This window comes from Colletotrichum fructicola, assembly GCF_000319635.2.
Source record: "Colletotrichum fructicola Nara gc5 chromosome Unknown KSG_Nara_v1_contig01, whole genome shotgun sequence".
In the NCBI taxonomy this organism is placed as follows: Eukaryota; Fungi; Ascomycota; class Sordariomycetes; order Glomerellales; family Glomerellaceae; genus Colletotrichum; species Colletotrichum fructicola.
The window spans coordinates 932,880-951,898 of record NW_027094051.1 but is presented as its reverse complement, the minus strand read 5'-3'; the positions used below and the strand labels follow the sequence as shown (position 1 = coordinate 951,898).

At 51.7% G+C, this 19,019-nt stretch overlaps 4 protein-coding genes across 4 annotated transcripts; 3 read left to right on the top strand and 1 right to left on the bottom strand.

Moving 5' to 3' along the window:
• Positions 1-90: 90 nt before the first annotated feature.
• On the top strand, positions 91-988 carry BUD23 (18S rRNA (guanine(1575)-N(7))-methyltransferase; the record flags this gene model as incomplete). Its single annotated transcript, XM_032036858.1, has 2 exons — positions 91-113; positions 163-988. The coding sequence occupies 2 exons, from the start codon at positions 91-93 to the stop codon at positions 986-988; spliced, it is 849 nt and encodes a 282-aa protein (XP_031884141.1).
• Positions 989-4,560: 3,572 nt separating this feature from the next.
• On the top strand, positions 4,561-8,238 carry CGGC5_v000285 (Transposon Tf2-6 polyprotein; the record flags this gene model as incomplete). Its single annotated transcript, XM_066150655.1, has 1 exon — positions 4,561-8,238. The coding sequence occupies one exon, from the start codon at positions 4,561-4,563 to the stop codon at positions 8,236-8,238; it is 3,678 nt and encodes a 1,225-aa protein (XP_066010003.1).
• Positions 8,239-13,453: 5,215 nt separating this feature from the next.
• CGGC5_v000284 (uncharacterized protein) lies at positions 13,454-14,701 on the top strand (the record flags this gene model as incomplete). The annotated part of the gene is made up of 5 exons (XM_032036852.1): positions 13,454-13,814; positions 13,884-14,370; positions 14,461-14,474; positions 14,526-14,616; positions 14,665-14,701. The coding sequence occupies 5 exons, from the start codon at positions 13,454-13,456 to the stop codon at positions 14,699-14,701; spliced, it is 990 nt and encodes a 329-aa protein (XP_031884109.1).
• Positions 14,702-15,228: 527 nt separating this feature from the next.
• Positions 15,229-16,041, bottom strand: CGGC5_v000283 (uncharacterized protein; the record flags this gene model as incomplete). Its single annotated transcript, XM_032036851.1, has 2 exons — positions 15,229-15,573; positions 15,628-16,041. The coding sequence occupies 2 exons, from the start codon at positions 16,039-16,041 to the stop codon at positions 15,229-15,231; spliced, it is 759 nt and encodes a 252-aa protein (XP_031884110.1).
• Between the last annotated feature and the right edge of the window lie 2,978 nt (positions 16,042-19,019).

The window sequence follows — 19,019 nt, the reverse complement described above, 5'->3', positions numbered from 1 at the left end:
ACGTCACGAACCGCTCCCCTGACCTCCGGACCGCTGCTTGTCTCCTGAAAATACTCTAGACCGTCAATCGAACGAAACATCTAGCCCATCATGTCGCGCCCTGAGGATACCCTGTTCGTCAATCTCCCCTCCGAACCCCGCCATCCAACTAACCTCCTCCAGCGCGGCCGACATCCACTACGATGACACCGAAGCGCGCAAATACACCACGAGCTCCCGTATCCAAAACATTCAAGCCTCGATGACCCGTCGCGCTCTCGAACTTCTCGACCTCAAGGGCCCCTCCCTGATCCTCGACGTCGGCTGTGGCAGCGGTCTTTCCGGCGAGATCCTCTCCGCCGAGGGTGAGGAGGACGGCGGCCCTCACACCTGGATTGGCATGGACATCTCACCCTCCATGCTCGACATTGCGCTACAGAGAGATGTTGAGGGCGACCTGCTGCTGGCCGACATCGGGCAGGGCGTCCCCTTCCGCGCTGGTTCCTTCGATGCTGCCATTAGCATTTCCGCTATTCAATGGCTCTGCAACGCCGAGAGCAGCGACACATCCCCCGAGGGCCGCCTCACCCGCTTCTTCAACGGCCTGTATGCGTCATTACGTCGTGGAGGAAGAGCCGTGTGCCAGTTCTACCCCAAGAACGACACCCAGCGCAACATGATTACCCAGGCGGCGGTGAAGGCTGGTTTCGGTGCCGGTCTGCTCGAAGACGACCCGGAGACGAAGAACGTTAAGCTCTACCTGGTCTTGACAGTCGGAGGCACGGCTGAGGGCGGCAAGGGAGGCGACATCACCAACGTCGTCAACGGCATGGAGGGCGTTGACGTCGAGGACGCGAGGCGGAAGGCAAGCGACCAGAGCGGCAAGGGGGAAATCAAGAAGGGCAGCAAGGCATGGATCGTCAAGAAGAAGGAACAGATGGAAAGGAAGGGAAAGATCGTCAAGGCTACGTCAAAGTACACTGGTCGCAAGCGCAATATCCGGTTCTGAGGGGAGCTCAGGGGCGGATGGTTTACTGCGGATGACGCATGGCATGGCGTTTTGGGTTATAGGAAAAGTTGCTTTTTTAGAGATCGAATGCGAATCAGATACCCTCGGTCAGACATATGAATTCGTCCTAGTGATTTCTCGCATTTTCCTGCTCGGGATTGAAATACCAAGTGCTCGGTGCATGGGACTATATTTTTATGCATAGTAGCCGCCCAAATTGGTGTCACCCGACGATCTCATCTGCCGGAGGCCGACAAGACATGCATTCTCCTTACTGTGCCTCTTACCACCCAAGTAAAACTAAACAGGTATTTAACTTTCAGCAGTCGTGGGGAAAGATCTATTCCAACTGTGCAATCCGTGCAATCCGTGCAATCCGTGCAATCCATGATCACTGTTCTGTCGTCCCACGTCACCTTTCACATCGTCAGCCATCTCTGCTCAAAACTCCATTGTTTGTTCCCGCTACTTCGCAATGAGGCCGGAGACACTGGCCGTAGCTTTGGTCACAGCGAGATTGGCCATGGGCAACATGCTTTTTGGGCCTTTCTATCAAAATGTCTCATCCGACATCCTGCTGCCTGGAAAGAATCCCAAGCAAAATCAAGACGAATGGAATTCGCGCAACAAGGACCTTGAAAACAAAAAGTCGATGATTCGAGAATACGCCGCTTGTCAGATGAATTGCGCTACCCTTGCGTATGCCTGCTACATTGTTGTAGAAAAGGAATGGGTCACGAAATGTTGCATCCCACCGAAGGCCAGGGCATGTTACTTCGCTTTTGAGGGGTGCCAGGCTACCTGTGCTTATCCCATACGATTTGAATTAAAATATTGGGATCGAGAAGGTACCTTGGGCAGAACTTCACAATGATCAACATGGCCGATACTGATGCTGATTTCCGTAGATGTCCAGGCAGCCTGCAATCGTCTGCACCATCGATGCGATGATGGAGACTATGTCGAAGAGCTTTGAGATGGAGTTTTCAATAGTTGTCTCCAGTGACCAGGAGCCTGCGAAACGAAACGAAGGGAGAACAACACAACAAATGTCTCGTTGATACAGAAGAGCGCTCATGAAGACGTGAAAGCTGCCTCGGCTGCAGGTCGATGGGAGGAATGAGAAAGTCTAAAGTGACCTATCCAGGGATGTCGCTTTTCTGTCGCAGTGACGTAACTTTGTTTCTATACCGTCGCTCTACGTTTGTCTCAATGATTCTTCTGGTTGCTGGCCTCAATAAGGGAGTGGAGGAACATGCCAGAATAGTTCAAACCTGCATCCAAACCATCAAGCGCGGACGGGATGTATTTAAGGGGTCATATTCCCCGCAGTCTTTTTGCTTCTAACCCTTCTTAACACACACCACACACTACGCATCCTGCCCTTACCTTCCTCAGCAAAATCAGCAACCACCACATCCACTTTCAAGCAAAGTTCTTTTCAACAACCCAGACTCAGCTGTCACCATGAAGTTCTCTACGGCTACACTGCCGACAATCTACATTTTAGCACCCGCTACTGTTTTGGTTGGTCCTTGCGCATATGGCACTTGCCAGGCCGGATGCGCAATACTCGCAGTTGCGTGCTACTTTGGGACTGGTGCCACCTTTGGAGTCACATGCGGCTTGGCTGCCACTCCTGCTGTGTTAGTTTGCAATACAGCATTCGGAAAATGTCAAGCTTCTTGTTGGTTGGCGGCATTGGCTCCCACTTGTTGATCGACTACTTGCCCATGAGCACTTGTTGGCCTGCACCAATGTATTGAGAAACTTTGGTCCGTGATGGACTGACGGATATGGTGTGATTGAGATGCCAGGCTCACTAATGAAAAATTGGAGGTGTATGCGAGGTCGATGTTGTGAATTATATAGCAACATAGCCTTTCAAAACTGGAGGATTTCTATGAAACTTATCTGGGAATTGCACACGAGGGAAACGGCAAGCAGGAGGCTGTAACGGGCTAGAGCCCGGCCGAGATCTCCGGCTTTGCCGGAGCAGCTACCGAGATCCGGCTCCGCCGGATCCACTATTCTGCTGTAGCACACCGCCTAGCCCCGGTCTGCATCACTGCTGCTAGGCGCCTATCCCTGTAAAGTCCTTTCCTCCTTCTTCAGCTTAGAATAGTCAATCGACGGCACCTCTACGTTGAACAAGCCTAGGGGCCAGCCCCTTACATATTCTAAGCTCGACAACAAAAGACGCTATACGAAACCTCACGAGAGCGATATGACGATTCGCTAGAGGGTAGTGCAAACGAGAAGACGCTATACGGAACCTCACGAGAGCGACACGACGATTCGCTAGAGGGTAGCGCAACGAGAAGACGCTATATGGAACCTCACGAGAGCGGCACGATGGATCCGCCAGAGGGTAGCGTAAACGACGCGATGAATGCTGAGATTGATCGCCGGATCAACGAAGCGGTCAACGCAAGCGTCCGTCCTCTTCAGGACCAGATGGCCCAGCAGACGGCCCAGATGACGCAGCTCTTGACAGCTCTGAATGGGCTTATGTCAACGGATAGAGCAACCCCTACGCCGCTTGCGAGCAGCGTAACGACCCCGTCCACAGCCGATACAACTATACAGGCAACGAGCGACGGTATAACGATGGCAGCTAGAGGGCGGAGGAAACATCAAATACCAAACCCACCAAAGTTTAGCGGCATACGTAAAGATTTCCAACGTTGGTTCCTAGAGATGAAGGGAAAGATACGAAGAGATAGGGAAGCTTTCGACTGTGATGCCGATATATTCGCATACATCTACGCAAGGCTGGAAGGCACAGCTCAAACCATGGCGTCACCCTACTACGCTCAAGGCGGAGCAGATGGAGCGGAATCCTCCGATCAGTTTATGCAATACCTTGAGACTCGCTATGGAGATCCCAATGCAGAAGCCAGGGCACTGGATAGGCTACGTACTATCCGACAGAAGGAAAACGAAAGCTTTGCTACATTCCTCCCAAAGTTTGAGAAGGAGTTAGCAGAAGGTGGAGGAGGACACTGGGCAGACGCAGTCAGAATCAACTATCTGAAAGGAGCCCTGAACTCCACTCTGCGGGACCGTCTAATTAGTGTAATCGATCCCCCGAAAACCTACCCAGAATACGCCCGGGTCCTTATGATAATAGGGTCAGGGCTAGATAGTAGGACCTACCAGGAACGTCACGAACGACGACGATACCGAGATGCCGATGGGGACACCCTCATGGCTGGAGTCAGCCGGACTAAGGAGCCCAGAAGAGCCGCAAAGTCACAGCGCTACCGCAGCGACTCTTCCTCATCAGAAGACAACATAAGGCCCCAGAAAGATAACCGTAAATGCTATAACTGCAATAAGATCGGCCATATTGCTACACGGTGCCCTAAGCCAAGACGTTCAGGGCCTAAGAAGGTCAAGAAGGTTGAGAAAGCTAAGAGGCGAGAGGAGAGCAGCGATAGTAATGCTATAGAGGAGCTAGGAAGCTCTGAAGCTGAAGAGAGCTCGGGAAAAGAGTAACTCTAACGCGAAGTCGGGCGTTAGAGGCCAAGCCTAGTGACATTACAGAATGGAAGCAGTTCAAGCATCACATGAGCAGCAAATCAGCAGTGATCACTACCCGCATACACAAGGGCACTCAAGCAGACGCCCTAGTAGACACTGGGTGCGATCTATACTCCCTTATCGACCACGACCTCGCCCGTAAGCTCCGCCTACCGGTAGTAGACCGCTCTGAGCGGCTGCTAGGCAGCTTTAGCGACGCTACAGGCGCTACAAAAGCAACAGGTGTAGTTGTCTTCAACCTAGAGCTGTGTGGTTATGATGAGAAGATCTTTGCATATACCGTACGTAGCCTTGGTGACGACCTGTTCCTAGGGAAGCCTTGGATGGAGAGGAACCGTATTCTATACGATGCCGCTGCACAACGGATACGGCATAGGAGGGGTGGCGTAGACCTACGCTTAAAAGGCGAAGAAGAACCAGATCGAGTAAGGGAGATCAGAGCCGCGCGTCTCCTTCCAGGAGCTCCTTTCACTGCACTCTATAGGAGAGCACAACGAGACACCAAACGAACTGCAGGATACGAAGTCCGAGCCATCAGCCTAGCAGATATACAGAAGGCCCTTACGAAGAAGACTGAGAAGGCAGATCTAAAGGCCCTCCTTCCGCCAGCTATACTAGCTGAGTTCCACAAGCTGTTCCAACCTGACGAAGCCGCCAACCTTCCACCACATCGTCCTGGGGTCGACCATAAGATCCCTATCAAACAGGATAGTAGTGGTAATGAGACTGTACTACCATGGGGGCCGCTCTATAGCATGTCACGAGAAGAACTCCTCGTCCTCCGTAAGACCCTACGAGACCTACTGGATAAAGGCTTTATCCGCGCCAGCAGCTCAGAGGCATCAGCACCAGTACTGTTCGTACGTAAACCAGGGGGAGGGATACGCTTTTGTGTTGACTACCGCGCCCTTAATGAACTCACTAAGCGCGACCGATACCCTCTCCCCTTAATCCAAGAGACACTACGCACTGTTAGTGCTGCTAAGTGGTTCACGAAACTGGATGTGGTTGCAGCGTTCCATAAGATACGAATTGCTGAAGGAGAGGAGCATAAGACGGCCTTCAGGACAAGATATGGGCTATTCGAATGGCTAGTTGTACCCTTTGGGCTTACAGGAGCCCCCGCTACATTTCAACGATATATCAACGGAGTGCTTCGAGAGTACCTAGACGATTTCGCTACGGCATATATGGACGACGTACTGATCTACTCAAACGGCTCACGGCAAGACCACGAAGCAAAGGTTAAGCTAGTACTACGGAAGCTTGCTCTTGCAGGGCTCCGGCTAGACCCTCATAAGTGTGCGTTCTCTGTGAAGACAGTCAAGTACCTAGGGTTCATTATCACCGCAGGAGTAGGCATCTCCTGCGATCCTGAGAAGCTGAAGGCAATCAAGGAATGGGCTGCGCCAAAGACGGTTAAGGGAGTTAGAAGCTTCCTAGGGTTTGCAAACTACTATCGGATCTTCATCCCAGCATACTCAGAGATTGCTGGACCCCTTATATCTCTTACAAAGAAGGGCGTCCTATTCCACTGGGGTAAAGAGCAGGAAGTAGCATTCCAGGAGCTTAAGAGGATCTTTGCAGCCAAGCCTATCCTACATCAACTAGACCCTGAGCGTACAACCTACGTTGAGGCTGACTGCTCAGGCTTCGCCCTTGGAGGAGTACTGTCACAAGAAGATGAGCATGGGAGACGTCACGCAGTAGCATACCACTCGCAGCGGCTGAATGCCGCCCAGTTCAACTACCCAATCCACGATAAGGAGATGCTAGCTATTATTAGCTGCCTACGAGCATGGAGAGCGGAACTGCAGAGCGTCAATAAGTTCAAGGTTCTATCTGATCATAAGAACCTGAAGTACTTCATGACAAAGCAGAGGCTCACAGAACGACAAAGCCGATGGGCAGAGGAGCTGTCTCAGTACAACTTCGAGATACAGTACCGGCCAGGAAGTGAAGCAGTAGTGCCAGACGCACTCTCTAGACGCGAACAAGACGTACCTACGTCTCTAGAGGACGAGCGCGAACAAGGCCGGATTCTCCAGCTTCTTCCCGAAGTAGCCCTTACCTCAACGCGTACACGACGCGTAGAGGCAGCCCCATCAGTGCTTGTGTTCACCGACGATAAGGAACTACAGCAACTCTGGGACCAGACCCAAGGGCAAGACCAAGTCTACCAGCAGGCATATAATGCTGTGAAACAACGAGAAAGAAGCTTCCCTCCTAGCCTCAAGCTAAAGGTCCAGATTGCTGAGTGTGAGATCGATAATGGCAACCGACTACTATTCAGAGACCGGATCTGGGTACCAGGTAGCGAAGACCTAGATAGCGAGGCGAACACACTACGTACTCGTATCGTTCAAAGCAGCCACGACTCAGTACTTAGTGGCCACCCTGGTAGAGATAATACCCTCGCGTTAGTCAGTAGGCGCTTCTACTGGCCTGGCCAGTCACAGCTAGTACGACGCTTCTGCCGCAATTGCGATGGCTGCGGGCGAAGCCACATCTGGAGAGAGCATCGAAAAGGACTTCTGAAACCTCTACCAATACCGCAGCGTATACGAAGCGACCTCGCTATGGATTTCATTACCGACCTTCCCCTTACGGATAAGGGTGAGCGATACCTTTGGGTAATTATCGACCGGCTAGGAAAAGGCGTAACCCTTGAAGCTATGGAAAGTATGGAAGCTGAAGCCTGCGCTGAACGATTCCTGAGCTGCCACTTCCGCTTCCACGGCGTCCCTACTTCAATCGTGAGCGACAGAGGAAGCAACTGGACGAGCCGCTTCTGGCGGCAATTCTGCAAGCTTTTAGGAATAGAACAGCGGCTCAGTACTGCCTATCACCCACAGACTGATGGCGGCCCAGAAAGGATGAACCAAGAGATCCAGGCCTACCTACGCAATTACATTACCTACTCGCAGAAGGATTGGGCGAATAACCTCCCAGCAGCTCAACTAGCGCTCTGCAGCCGCGATAGCAGCGCTATAGGCATGAGCAGCTTCTTCTTAGAACACGGATACCACCCAGAGCCTGTCCGGGTTCAAGAGGCAGACCCAGAAGACCATGGGGGCCGTCGCGAGGACCTGGCACGCAAGTTGGTAACAAGGCTCCAGGACGTGATGGATATGGCACGGTCGACCCTTGCCTCAACGCAGCAACGCTATGAGGAGCTGGCTAACAGGAAGCGCCAGCCTACGGAGAGACTAGAAGCAGGCGACAAAGTCTGGCTTCACATGGGCCACTACAGGTCTCCTAGGCCATGCAAGAAACTGGATTGGTTGCACCATAAGTATACCGTTACGAAGGTTATCTCACCATACGTGGTAGAGCTTAACGTGCCAACGGCTATATACCCACGCTTCCACGTGGATACCCTGAAGCGTGCAGGTAACGACCCTTTACCTGGGCAAACGCTAGACGACGAGCAGCCGCCCCCAATTATAGATGACGAAGGCGAGGAGACCTGGAATGTAGAGAGTATCGACGCCGCCGCCTGGAAGCGTCGAGGGCGTGGGAGACGCCGTGAAGTGCTGGTTAAGTGGGAAGGATACGCAGAGAGAACCTGGGAGCCTATCGAGACGCTCCAGGGGACGGAAGCGATGGAGGCTTACGAACAACGTTACGGCCCTGCGATGAAGCACGACGGAGACCCAGCTCTAGCGCCACGGACGCGCCGCCGGAGGGGAGCGGGGAGGTAATGTAACGGGCTAGAGCCCGGCCGAGATCTCCGGCTTTGCCGGAGCAGCTACCGAGATCCGGCTCCGCCGGATCCACTATTCTGCTGTAGCACACCGCCTAGCCCCGGTCTGCATCACTGCTGCTAGGCGCCTATCCCTGTAAAGTCCTTTCCTCCTTCTTCAGCTTAGAATAGTCAATCGACGGCACCTCTACGTTGAACAAGCCTAGGGGCCAGCCCCTTACAGAGGCTTACCATAGGCAAACTCATTCCGAACTCCCATCATTTCGAAACAGCCATAGAAAAGATAAGATAATGCACTGATGACACTAATTCTGCCTTAAATATACTCGGTCACATGCGATCTCATCATATGGTGGAAGTTGGTGATGGTATCTTACTGTGTGGCCAACATCGTCACATGTCAACAACCTACACTCGACAGGTGTGAGGTTGATAATGACGTGATCTCAATCAAAAGGAGCTACACGAGGTCATGTTAAAGGAAACCAATCATTCAGGAACTGGTTTGACTTCACAGAGTTGACGATGACGAAAGAGAGAGACAACTGCTGCTGGAGGCCAACCAGCGAACATTCCAGCAGACGTGGCCCCGCCCAAGCAGGTTGATGTCTGAAAGGCTACGGTTCAAACTTTGAGTTGAGTTGAACCATATTAAACAGAATATTTAATGCGGCCAAATTGGCCCGTGAACTCGCAGATAGCCAGTTTACCAACATCACGCTTTCCCCTACAACACCAGTATCCCGAAAGGAATTCTGCCATAGTTTACACGTAAATCATTCAAACTTCAACAACATGGTTGTCATAATTCTTCTTCTACTTTCAATCTTCTTGGCGGCACCACCAGCCGTCGAGGCTGGCCCCTTGGGCTACGGCATATGCCAAGCTGGATGCGCAGGCGTCGTGGCGGCCTGCTACGCCGCTGCTGGAGCAGTTTGGGGGGCCACGGCGGGTGCTGCAGCTGCTCCCGCTGTTATTGTATGCAACCTAGCATTCGGAAAGTGTCAAGCTGCCTGTGCTGCGGTGGCCCTGGTTCCAACCCCGTAGCTTCTTCTACATTGCAGGTGGGTTCTCGTCAAATTCCAGCGTTTTTGCTGCGTGGAGGAGGAGTATTAACACACCATCCTAACAGATCGATCATCTGCAAATAACACCAACACGGTCGGGGATGTATGTCTCATCAACGGATTTATGCTGGCAGCTGTTGAAAGTGAAGTATGGGGGCCGACCAAATTCAGAAAATCCTTCGCCATTTACAAGTTGTGTGTCTTTATTGCCAGCGTCAATACTTGACTATTAAATACCAAAGGCCTCTCGTGATAGTTGAGAATTATGGACCTCTCTCTATCCACATCATTTACCTTCACAGTCTTCATTCTCGCACAAACACTTGAATAAACCCACTTCACACGTTCCTCGGTCAACGATCCTTCCATTTTCTTCCGCTTTCACAGAATGAAGTTTCCTCGTCCTGTAGCGACCATTTATCTATGTGCATTTCTGCTGCTGGATCCTTGGCTGGAAACCAGAGTCATCTAAGCAAAACACAGATCGCCGAGCCGGCTGTAAATTGGCCGCACTCAATTGTTACCGCACGTCGGGTGCTCTTTAGAGCTTCGTTGAAGGCTCGAATTACCCGAGTCTGAGGGAATGCATCAATGAGGCTGGGAAAGGTTATGCAAGATATTCAAAGTTCCAATTGTTAGAAACGATAGGCTGGGAGAATATCCAAGCTGTGGAATTGTATCAGAACTAAGATAACGTGACGGAGTACCAGCGCCATGCCCAAATCACGATACTAGCGATGATGACGGTGAGCGTCCTTATCTATGCAGCAGTCAATGCCCCCCTTCCGCTATCCGTTCGTTCAGAAAGTGCATCTTGTAGGCGCAGCAGGCAATTTACCATGTGAATGAACCATACTTACTTACGGTATCAATGCAGGTGTCAAGGAGGATGACTAAATAGTTCCGCACGATTTCCAAGCAAGTCGGAGAATAGAACTGGCAAGAAGTGGTGTCCAAGACACAGAGCATGCATAGTTTTAGATACCAGGTTGCTGAAGCGGCGCAGGTTGACGCTAACCTGTCCCTCATCTGCTTGCGTTGCTACCATCTGAATCCTCTGCGTCAGCCGTACAGTAGTCAAAAAGCCCGAAGGGAATGAAAACATGCAAAACATTAGTCCCGGGATGTATATATTATCGTCAGAGATCACTGTCAGTGGTTCGATACCAGCGCTAGCTACCAAGTTCATCCCAGTTGCTTTCTTAATCCCCGGTGCTTGGAGATGATTGATGGTGCACGGCAAAGTGGGGCTTCAGGTAGCCTCAGCACATTGAGCCTGGGGGTTGGGGGTGGCTAAGTGGCCGGACTACTGACAGGAGATCCGGCCATCTCGCGGCAACCTCGTACTTCCTGTTCCTTGGGACTTTATCTTTCTTGGCCGTACAAACGCTTCGGGCAGCAAGGAGTCATGTGATTGCCAGGCTTGTATGGGTCTGGGTGCGTATAAAGTGAAGTCATGCGGGGTGGCTGCATTTCAGCTTTTTCAGCTTTGTCAACAACAACTTGGCATCCATCATGGCCTCAGATTTTAGCCCCGCAGGTCTAGATGAACTAAAACCGCATTGCAAATCGTGCGCTGAAGAAGACACAATCACTCCGCAAACGGATACCAGCCCATGGAGCTGCAGTTACGATGAATTACGCCAAGGCGCTGCGAATGGGTGTCCTCGATGTAGCTTCGTCGCAGCCTGTATCGCGACGATAGAAAGATACCTCGAGAGCGACCAAATCAGCAGTGTAAAAGTTGATCCGTGGAGCAATTTTTTTTCGGTCAGAAATTCGAGAGGGGAAGTTTTTTTGGACATCTTCACAAAAACCGAGAGACGGGTGAGTTTTCTAACATTTGATTCTCGAACTACCTACTTCCACGACATTTTTCTTCGTGGAGAATTTTCGACGCGACGACGCGGTTAGCAGAAGTTACAGATTGCATCTCAATCCACAAAGACGCCGTATAAGACTGCGCTAATATGAGCATTCGTCAGGGAATCTACATACTCCATTCGAGATTGACAAGGTCTTCAGTGGCTTGCCAGACACGACGGATTCGGACGCGACGACGAAAACAATGCGTGCGTGGCTTGAAGAATGCGAAGATTTTCATGAAGATTGCGAACTAGAAAGTGGACGCGAATGCGAGTTCAATGGTCCTCTTCGACTTCTAGACCTCCAACATGGCTCTGTTGTCCTTCGGGAGAACGCGGGGAACGTGCGATACGCCTGTCTGAGCCACTGCTGGGGCACCGTAACGGACAACGCCATCATCAAGACAACCAGAGAAACTCTCGACCAGTTCAAGATCAAAGTACCAGAGCACTGTCTGCCTGCCAATCTCTTAGACGCCATTAGAGTCTGTCGCTCGTTGGGAATCGACTATCTGTGGATTGACTCTTTGTGCATCATCCAACACAGCGACGAAGATTGGAACACACAGGCGGCACAGATGTCTGACATTTACGAAAATGCGCATGTCACCATTGCGGCAACAAGATCAGCCAATGCTTTAGGTGGTTGTTATCTTAGACGGCACCCGAAGTATCTTGCGGAGCCCGTCCCAGCCTATGAGGGAGTCTTTGTATTGCTGCACCCATCTGGCTTAACTGGCGATTATAAAAGGTCCGCTGTTCATTCAAATCAGCCTTTACTGGAAAGAGGCTGGGTTTACCAAGAAATGCGGCTCTCACGTCGTGTGCTTCACTTCTGCGACGAGGAAGTGATCTGGGTTTGCCAAGAAAGCCGACTGAGCGAGAGCGAGTGCGACGGCCTGGCCTTTTCTTCCCTGGATCATCCAGAGAGGTCGTGGTACACAGAGATGCCACACGGTCTTCCTTCGGAAAACCCAAAGGTTCTTTGGAATCGCTGGGTAGATGAGTACTCAAGGCTCAAGCTGACTTATCCTCACAAAGACCGAATGGCCGCCCTCGCCGGTCTTGCGAAACGCATGCAGAACCATCATGACATGGGAAGATATCTCTCAGGACTATGGGAAAACTCACTCAATGTTGACTTGGGCTGGTGGACTGACCATCCACCCGGCGACGATAGCAAGAAAGACCCGTCGAACGGCTCAGCGGAAATCCCTGCATATCCAAGTTGGTCTTGGGCCTCAGTCAACGCACCAATCGAATGGGACTGTGACATCCATCGGCATGTTCCAATTGTTGAAATTCAACATATTGACTTTGTTGCTGATGGACCGGTTCACATGGGTGTCGTTTCGAAGTCGTCAGGTTCAATCACAGTTAAAGCTAGAGCGCTTGACAGTAGTGACGTGCACCCGCCCGCCACTAAGTATGACAACGCACCCACTCAAATCAAAGGTATCGACATTTGGCACTATAGGCCTGACCGTAGCGTTCAAGGAGGCCAGACAAAGATGGGAGGTCTTATTCTGGTCATTAGCGTTAGGCCAGTTGGCAGTGGAATTGCCGTGGCGATTCATGTGAAGTTGAGGAATGATCACAAGACCTACGAGCGTGTGGGGGCCGTTTTCTTAGACTATACTTCTTATGGTAAGAAAGTTGAGGAGTCAAACGATGACGAGGATGCCATAGAGCCCTGGGAATCGTTACCCATGATGGAGGTAACGATCGTTTGAGAATGGAAGTTGCATCCGCGTGCGCGGCACCTTGGGCCGAGTACCTAGTAAGAAAAACACTAGACTCACTTAGGTACCTTACATACAACGGGGTTGGGTTTCATTAGTTCGTGTCATTTTCAAGAACATTTTGCGAATTCAATACCCATCGCGTCCCTATGTTGATCGCAATTCCCAATGTGGCAATTAGCTCGTAGGAGGACCCCTGAAACCGAGGCCCGGTGAAGCGGCCCGGGGCCTATCCCCGCAAACAGCATTAGGTTGTCACGCCGGTGCTCTGCATAGGCCAGCGCTACGCCCCAGGAGGAAATATAAGGTGCTGACAGCGCGTCCTTTCCCCGCTTCACGTCCCCGATATTGTTGATCCTCCAGCATACCCCAGATTCGTGCCATCATCGGCTTGACATCCGACGAATATTAGTGTTTTCATAGACCGCAAGCGCTCCTTCTATCAAATTTTTTGACTGCATCACATTAACCTGGATTCCCCCTTGCAGTTTCGCTCGCGAAGAGATACGTCCCATTTCTCAAATATTGTTGGATTCACCATGACGTCTGACGACTTCACCCACGTCCCTCCCCCGTGGAAGCTCAAGGGCGACATCTACCTCTTCAGCTTCTGGACACCCAGAAAACAGGCTGAGCACCCGCCGACAATCACGTACTCTCCTCTCGAGGCAAACTCATCGTACATCAACCCGGAAGGAAGTCGACCGCTGGGCGGCATCAGCATGGTTCAGATCATACGATACACCGAGAGCCCAGTGGGTCCCTATGACGAGCTGATCCTTAGTCCCGGCTTTCATGAGTACACTGTCGAAGAGAATGGAAAGCGAGTGAAGAAGAAGAACGCCAGAATCACGAGGATATATGTATCGCAAAAGCACACTTGCTGGAATGGTCGCAAAAGTGAGTCGCGGTCTCATCTCTCATCTCAGTTGAGATCTCATGTGAGTAGTTGCTGACATGAGACTTCAGACTGGAACATCCCCAAGCACCTTGCCGCCTTTGATTGGAAATACGATGTGGACGGCAGCACCCACGTCAAGGTTTTCCCGCATGACACCGCCGGCGATCTCAAAGAGGCGTCAGCCAGCACTACGCCACTCTTTCAAGCGACATTCAAGCCCGTTCCTTACGTGCCCTCATTCCCACTGTCCCTGAATCTTCTTTCGTACGTCGGTCTGGATGCGACGCTTGTTCAACCTCCGCTACCCGAGGGCAGTGGTAGCCAAGGCGAACTGCCGGGCACAGATCGATGGTGCAGCGTTGCACCGGGACAGTACTCGAAGAAAGCAAGCCTTGGATGGTTCGACATCAGACAGGCGGATGAGAAGGGCAACATCGTGGGCGAGCATGAGAATTTCTGGCCTGGTCTTGGAAGGTGGCAGGTTGGCATCAAGATGGAGAACTCGGATGTCACTTTCGCGGTGCCCAAATATTGGGACGCGCCGAAATCTGTGTTGTGAGCGTTGGTGCATGTAGGAATATGTTGTTCGTGCAAAGATTCCAAGATCAATGAATCAGGAATTCCATTCGAAGGATGCGCAGAAAGCATTATCTCATCACGTAAGAGTCTGTCATAACCTGCAACGTATCTTTCTTGACTCTGAATTCAAGTTTCCGAGAACGAGCGCGCTGTGGAAACCGGACTAGGTTACTGCAGCTCGCTTCATGAGACAGCCCCAGGACATTACACTCCCTGCTTCTTGTAAGAAGGACACTCACCGCCGTTGCTCGTCTAACTGACATTTTCTAGAACATGCTCATCGAAGCACATCAAACATGACGCGTAACAACGGCAGAACCCAAAGTAGGGCATCCTACGCTCACACATGGCGACCGGCCAGCCTGCCAGGGGCGCTGCCGAGTTGCAGGGGATGAGATTTGTGACTCAGGCTCCCGGCCAGTCTCCACGATCCCGATATATCCCACGCGGCAGCGTCCCATTACGATGACCTGCATCGGCACGCTCGGACATCAGCAACGTGGGATCGCATACCAAGACGCGGCTCACGTGAAGATGTGAAGAGGTGGTGGAGACACTTTCGTAACGGCCCGAAGCGACACTAAAGTAGCGTGCGTGAGGAGAAGCTTTAGCATTAACATCGCGCGAGCTAGATTGAACGGCCCGAGTCGTCGTTGACTGGTGTAGTTCGCAGATACAGCAGGCAAACCCAGTCGAACGAATAACGGTCAGAGAAGTTAGTCTCAAGCACCCCGCTTCTCCCAGATCACCAAATGCAAAGACAACGGATTTGGTCATCAATCGTGACTTCATTCATTTTAAACTATTGAAACGCTTTTGCTTAAACCTCCACATCTATGCTCTGACTCTCTCCTGGCCGACCTTAGCGGCGTGCTCCAGACCCTCAACGACCTCGTTGGGGACAGAGAGGAAGGGAGAGTGGGAGGCCTTGACGGAGTAGGTGAAGCCGTTGGGGCCGAGCTGCTGGGCCATGCCCTCCTGGATGGCGAGGGGGATGGCCTTGTCCTCCGTGCAGAAGAAGAACATGGAGTCAATCTCGTGCCAGGGCTCGTAGGTGACGACGTCGTCGAAGACGGGCGCCGACTGGTGCTTCAGCTGGGAGATGGCCTTGGCCTGGAGCTCAGGCTCGACGTCGTGGTAGAAGATCTCCTCGGGAGTGAGGGCGTGGACGTAGTTGCCCTGCAAGAGCATTAGTCATGAATCTCGGTTCATCTCATTTTCATCTCAACTTACGTCGAACTTCATCCAGGGGAGGAACTGGCCACCGAGCATGACCTTGATAGACTTGCCGACGGGGACGACGAAGGCGCTGAGGTAGACGAAGGTGATGACACCGCCCTTCTTGCCCTCCTTAGCGCGCTGCTTGTAGCCGAGACCCTCGACGGCGTTGGCACCGACGAGACCGCCGTAGGAGTGGACGACCAGGACGATCTCCTTCTCCTCGTCGGCGAGCCTCTGGAGGACGGATCTGACGGCGGCAGCGTCGTCGTTCAGGCCCTTGGTGGGGGGCTCAGCGCCGACGGAGGGGTACTCGACGGCGACGGTCTCGTAGCCCTTGGAGTTGAGGATCTGCTCGACGGGAGAGTAGCAGATCTCCTTGTGCCACGCACCAGGCGCGAGAACGAAGGTAGGCTTGGCAGCAGACATGATGTATGTGTTGTAGGTGAAGGGCGTGATGTGGTGAGAAAAGATTAGCGAAAGAAGTCTGCAGGTTCGGTAGGAGAATTTCAGAAAGGCTTGTCAATATGAACCAAAGAAAGCGGCGAAGCGGTCAAGATCTTTAAATACCACTAGCCAAACGTGACAGCTGCAGCACCAGGTTCATCGCAATTTGTTGAATTGTTCCGTTTTGTTCCCCTCCTCTCAACCCCTCTCTCTCTGTATTCGTAACCCTGTGGCCCCCCGTTGAGCGATCCCTGCTAGAACGCCCGCGGAAGGCTCAAGTCGGAAGTCGGAAAACCCTTGAGCTACCCACCAACATACGGCAATTGCAGCGGTTTCTCGCCAGGTTGACCGTTGTTTGCGGGTCCGGCGACTCATGAGGACGCATCCATTGCGGAGATTCTTCAGCGCGGCACCTCCCCAACGGGGTGACATCGTCCAGTAATGGGCCGAATAGGGACGATAGGGGTCCATATCGAGGGAACCGTGCGCAAACGTCAGAACAATTCAGGGGTCTGGAGGGCCATCGGTCTCTGCTGCGACGCTGGTTCGGATGCTCATCAATCTCAAGCAGAAACGGTCGGCACCGCTTACTTGCCCTTGCCGATATTTCTCAGCCAGAGTTGCATCGAAGTGGCACTTTCGCCCTCTTTGAGCTCTTGCGAGGCTGTCGCTTGTGTTGTTTGCGGCTAAGTCCACGTGTCAGATGCATCTTCTTCGGATGCAGGGTTCATGGGGAGGGGTTGCATGTCGATCAAAGAGGGGAGTTTAAACTGGAACATGAGATGATGTCGGAAGAGGGACCATGGCTATTTCATCCTCATATTTAGTTATCGCCAAGGTCTTGTTTCGACTTTCCATGGAAGCTGTCGACGAAGCCCGACTCTGGAGGGTCCTGAGCAAATTCACAGCGATGGCGACGACGACGATGAGGCCATTCTCCACCCGAAGCGAAGCAGCAACGCCGGCCTGCCAGGAACGAAGAACTCGAGGCGATTAGTTCCTGCACAGGAATCCTTCGGCAACTTGATTGATAAGACGGATGACGAGTTGTCGATGATTTACGATCTTCCCGGCGTCTTCGAAAGCAATTATATAATTGCCGCCATATTATTCATCACCTCTCGGGCATCTTATCATCAATTCACCGTTGGTAATGATGGAGCGTCGGATTGGTGGCCTTTTAGCAGCGCCTCGGAAGCCGCATAAAGCCGAAGGTTGAAGACATGCGTATGTCAAATCATTTAAATGTCCCCATATCGCATGTTGAAGCATTAATCTCCACGAAGTCTAGCGGTAAGCATGCCGTAAGCAGCAAGTTCCCGGATAAGGTGACCCATTTGGCCCTAGTCTGACAGGTGGGCACTGCAACGACACAGCAACGCGATACTCACCGCTCTGAATCCAGACCAAGGCAGACGCATTGGATTGCCAGATTTCCGATGTCGTCTTGGTTTGGGAATCTTCGGATACCAGGTAGATGTTCAAGGGTGAAGGGTCGGCATTTGATGTCGATCCTATCTACAAATGAAACCGAACGCCGACCAGGGTCTTTGCGAAGACGCCGTAACCCACTGTGGATAGCGTCGAACTTAAGCCTCCGCATCTTCTGCGAAGTTCCCGCTGGTAGATATCATGCCGACTTTCGAAGTCAGTTGTTCCGAAGACTTCACAAGTTGACGAGATGGTCTGTTACATCAGCATCCCTCAAACATAGCCACACACTATGAATAGGCACCAGCCGTCGACGGTGCTGAAATGCCGTGGGGGCCAAAGGAAGACCCTCATGCACTGACTCCGCGTTTGGCAAGAGGGAGCCGACGTAGGGCTGAGCGAGCTGCAATGTGTTCCCAAACAGGAATGAACTTTTCGAGCTATGCTGCAGAGTACTTTTGCTAGTGACAGCTATACATCGAATAACTCATTGAAGAGACGCAACTTCGGCCTAAGATTTTGAAATCGAAGAGTCCAAAAATCAAGGTCGTGGCAAGTTTCTCCATGCACAGCCAGCCCTATGAGTCAGGAATTTAGGATCAAAAGATCTTTCGACAAGACCTGAGAACTCGCGGCTCGGTGGCCCAAAAAGAAAGAAGAACTTTGCTTACCTGATGAGCATTATACAACACCCTGACAAAAGACAACTTGCGATGCGCGTCTCGTCGATAGAATATTGAAAAGTAGAGAGTCCGGTCTTGAAGTTGCCCAGAGTTTTCATGATCTGGAACAGAACGATGATCCATGAGCAATAACCTTTCTAAAAATGATACTGTCTGCTCCGAGAATCATCTCGCTGAATAGAAAACAAAATGTAAACCCGCAAGGCAGCCAGATCCTGGAATGAACGTGAGACTTCTACGGCTCCGCGATGTGTAAAGGCAGCAATTGGAACAAGTCCCACATATTAAAGATATTTCTAGAAGTTGCCTTGGTTGCCTTTGCAACTTTACCACCGCTAAATTTCAGGCTGAACGTGGAACGGCTCTCGAATTACGTCATTGTAAGAAGTGCTTAGCTGGTTATCGTACTATCTGATTCTTGACCGAAGTCCCCAATTTCGCAGTCATGATTGTGGAAAGACCCAATACAGGTGATTCGATTGTCAGCAAGCGCTTAACTCATTCGACGCCAATCCACATAATACACATCTCAAATCGAAATCACATAGCATGTTCGCGCACGTCGGTTGTTTCAGGTGAACCAGATTCAAAAGCAATGTAACACGAACAACGTCCTTGAAATGGAGAATCCCGCATTCCTAAAAACAAGGCGGTCGCGAATGTCTCAGTCGTACAGCAGGGCGCTTTCTTACCCCACGATTGGCCCAGAACCAACGTCAGCTTTCTGTCCAGAAGCAGCAAATGGATAGCCGCCACATTCCAATCACATGCAGCAAGCGTCATGTAGCTGCAACTTATGCGGGCTAGCGTCCCGGTTCTAAGATCCATTTGAGGCTTAAACGCTAC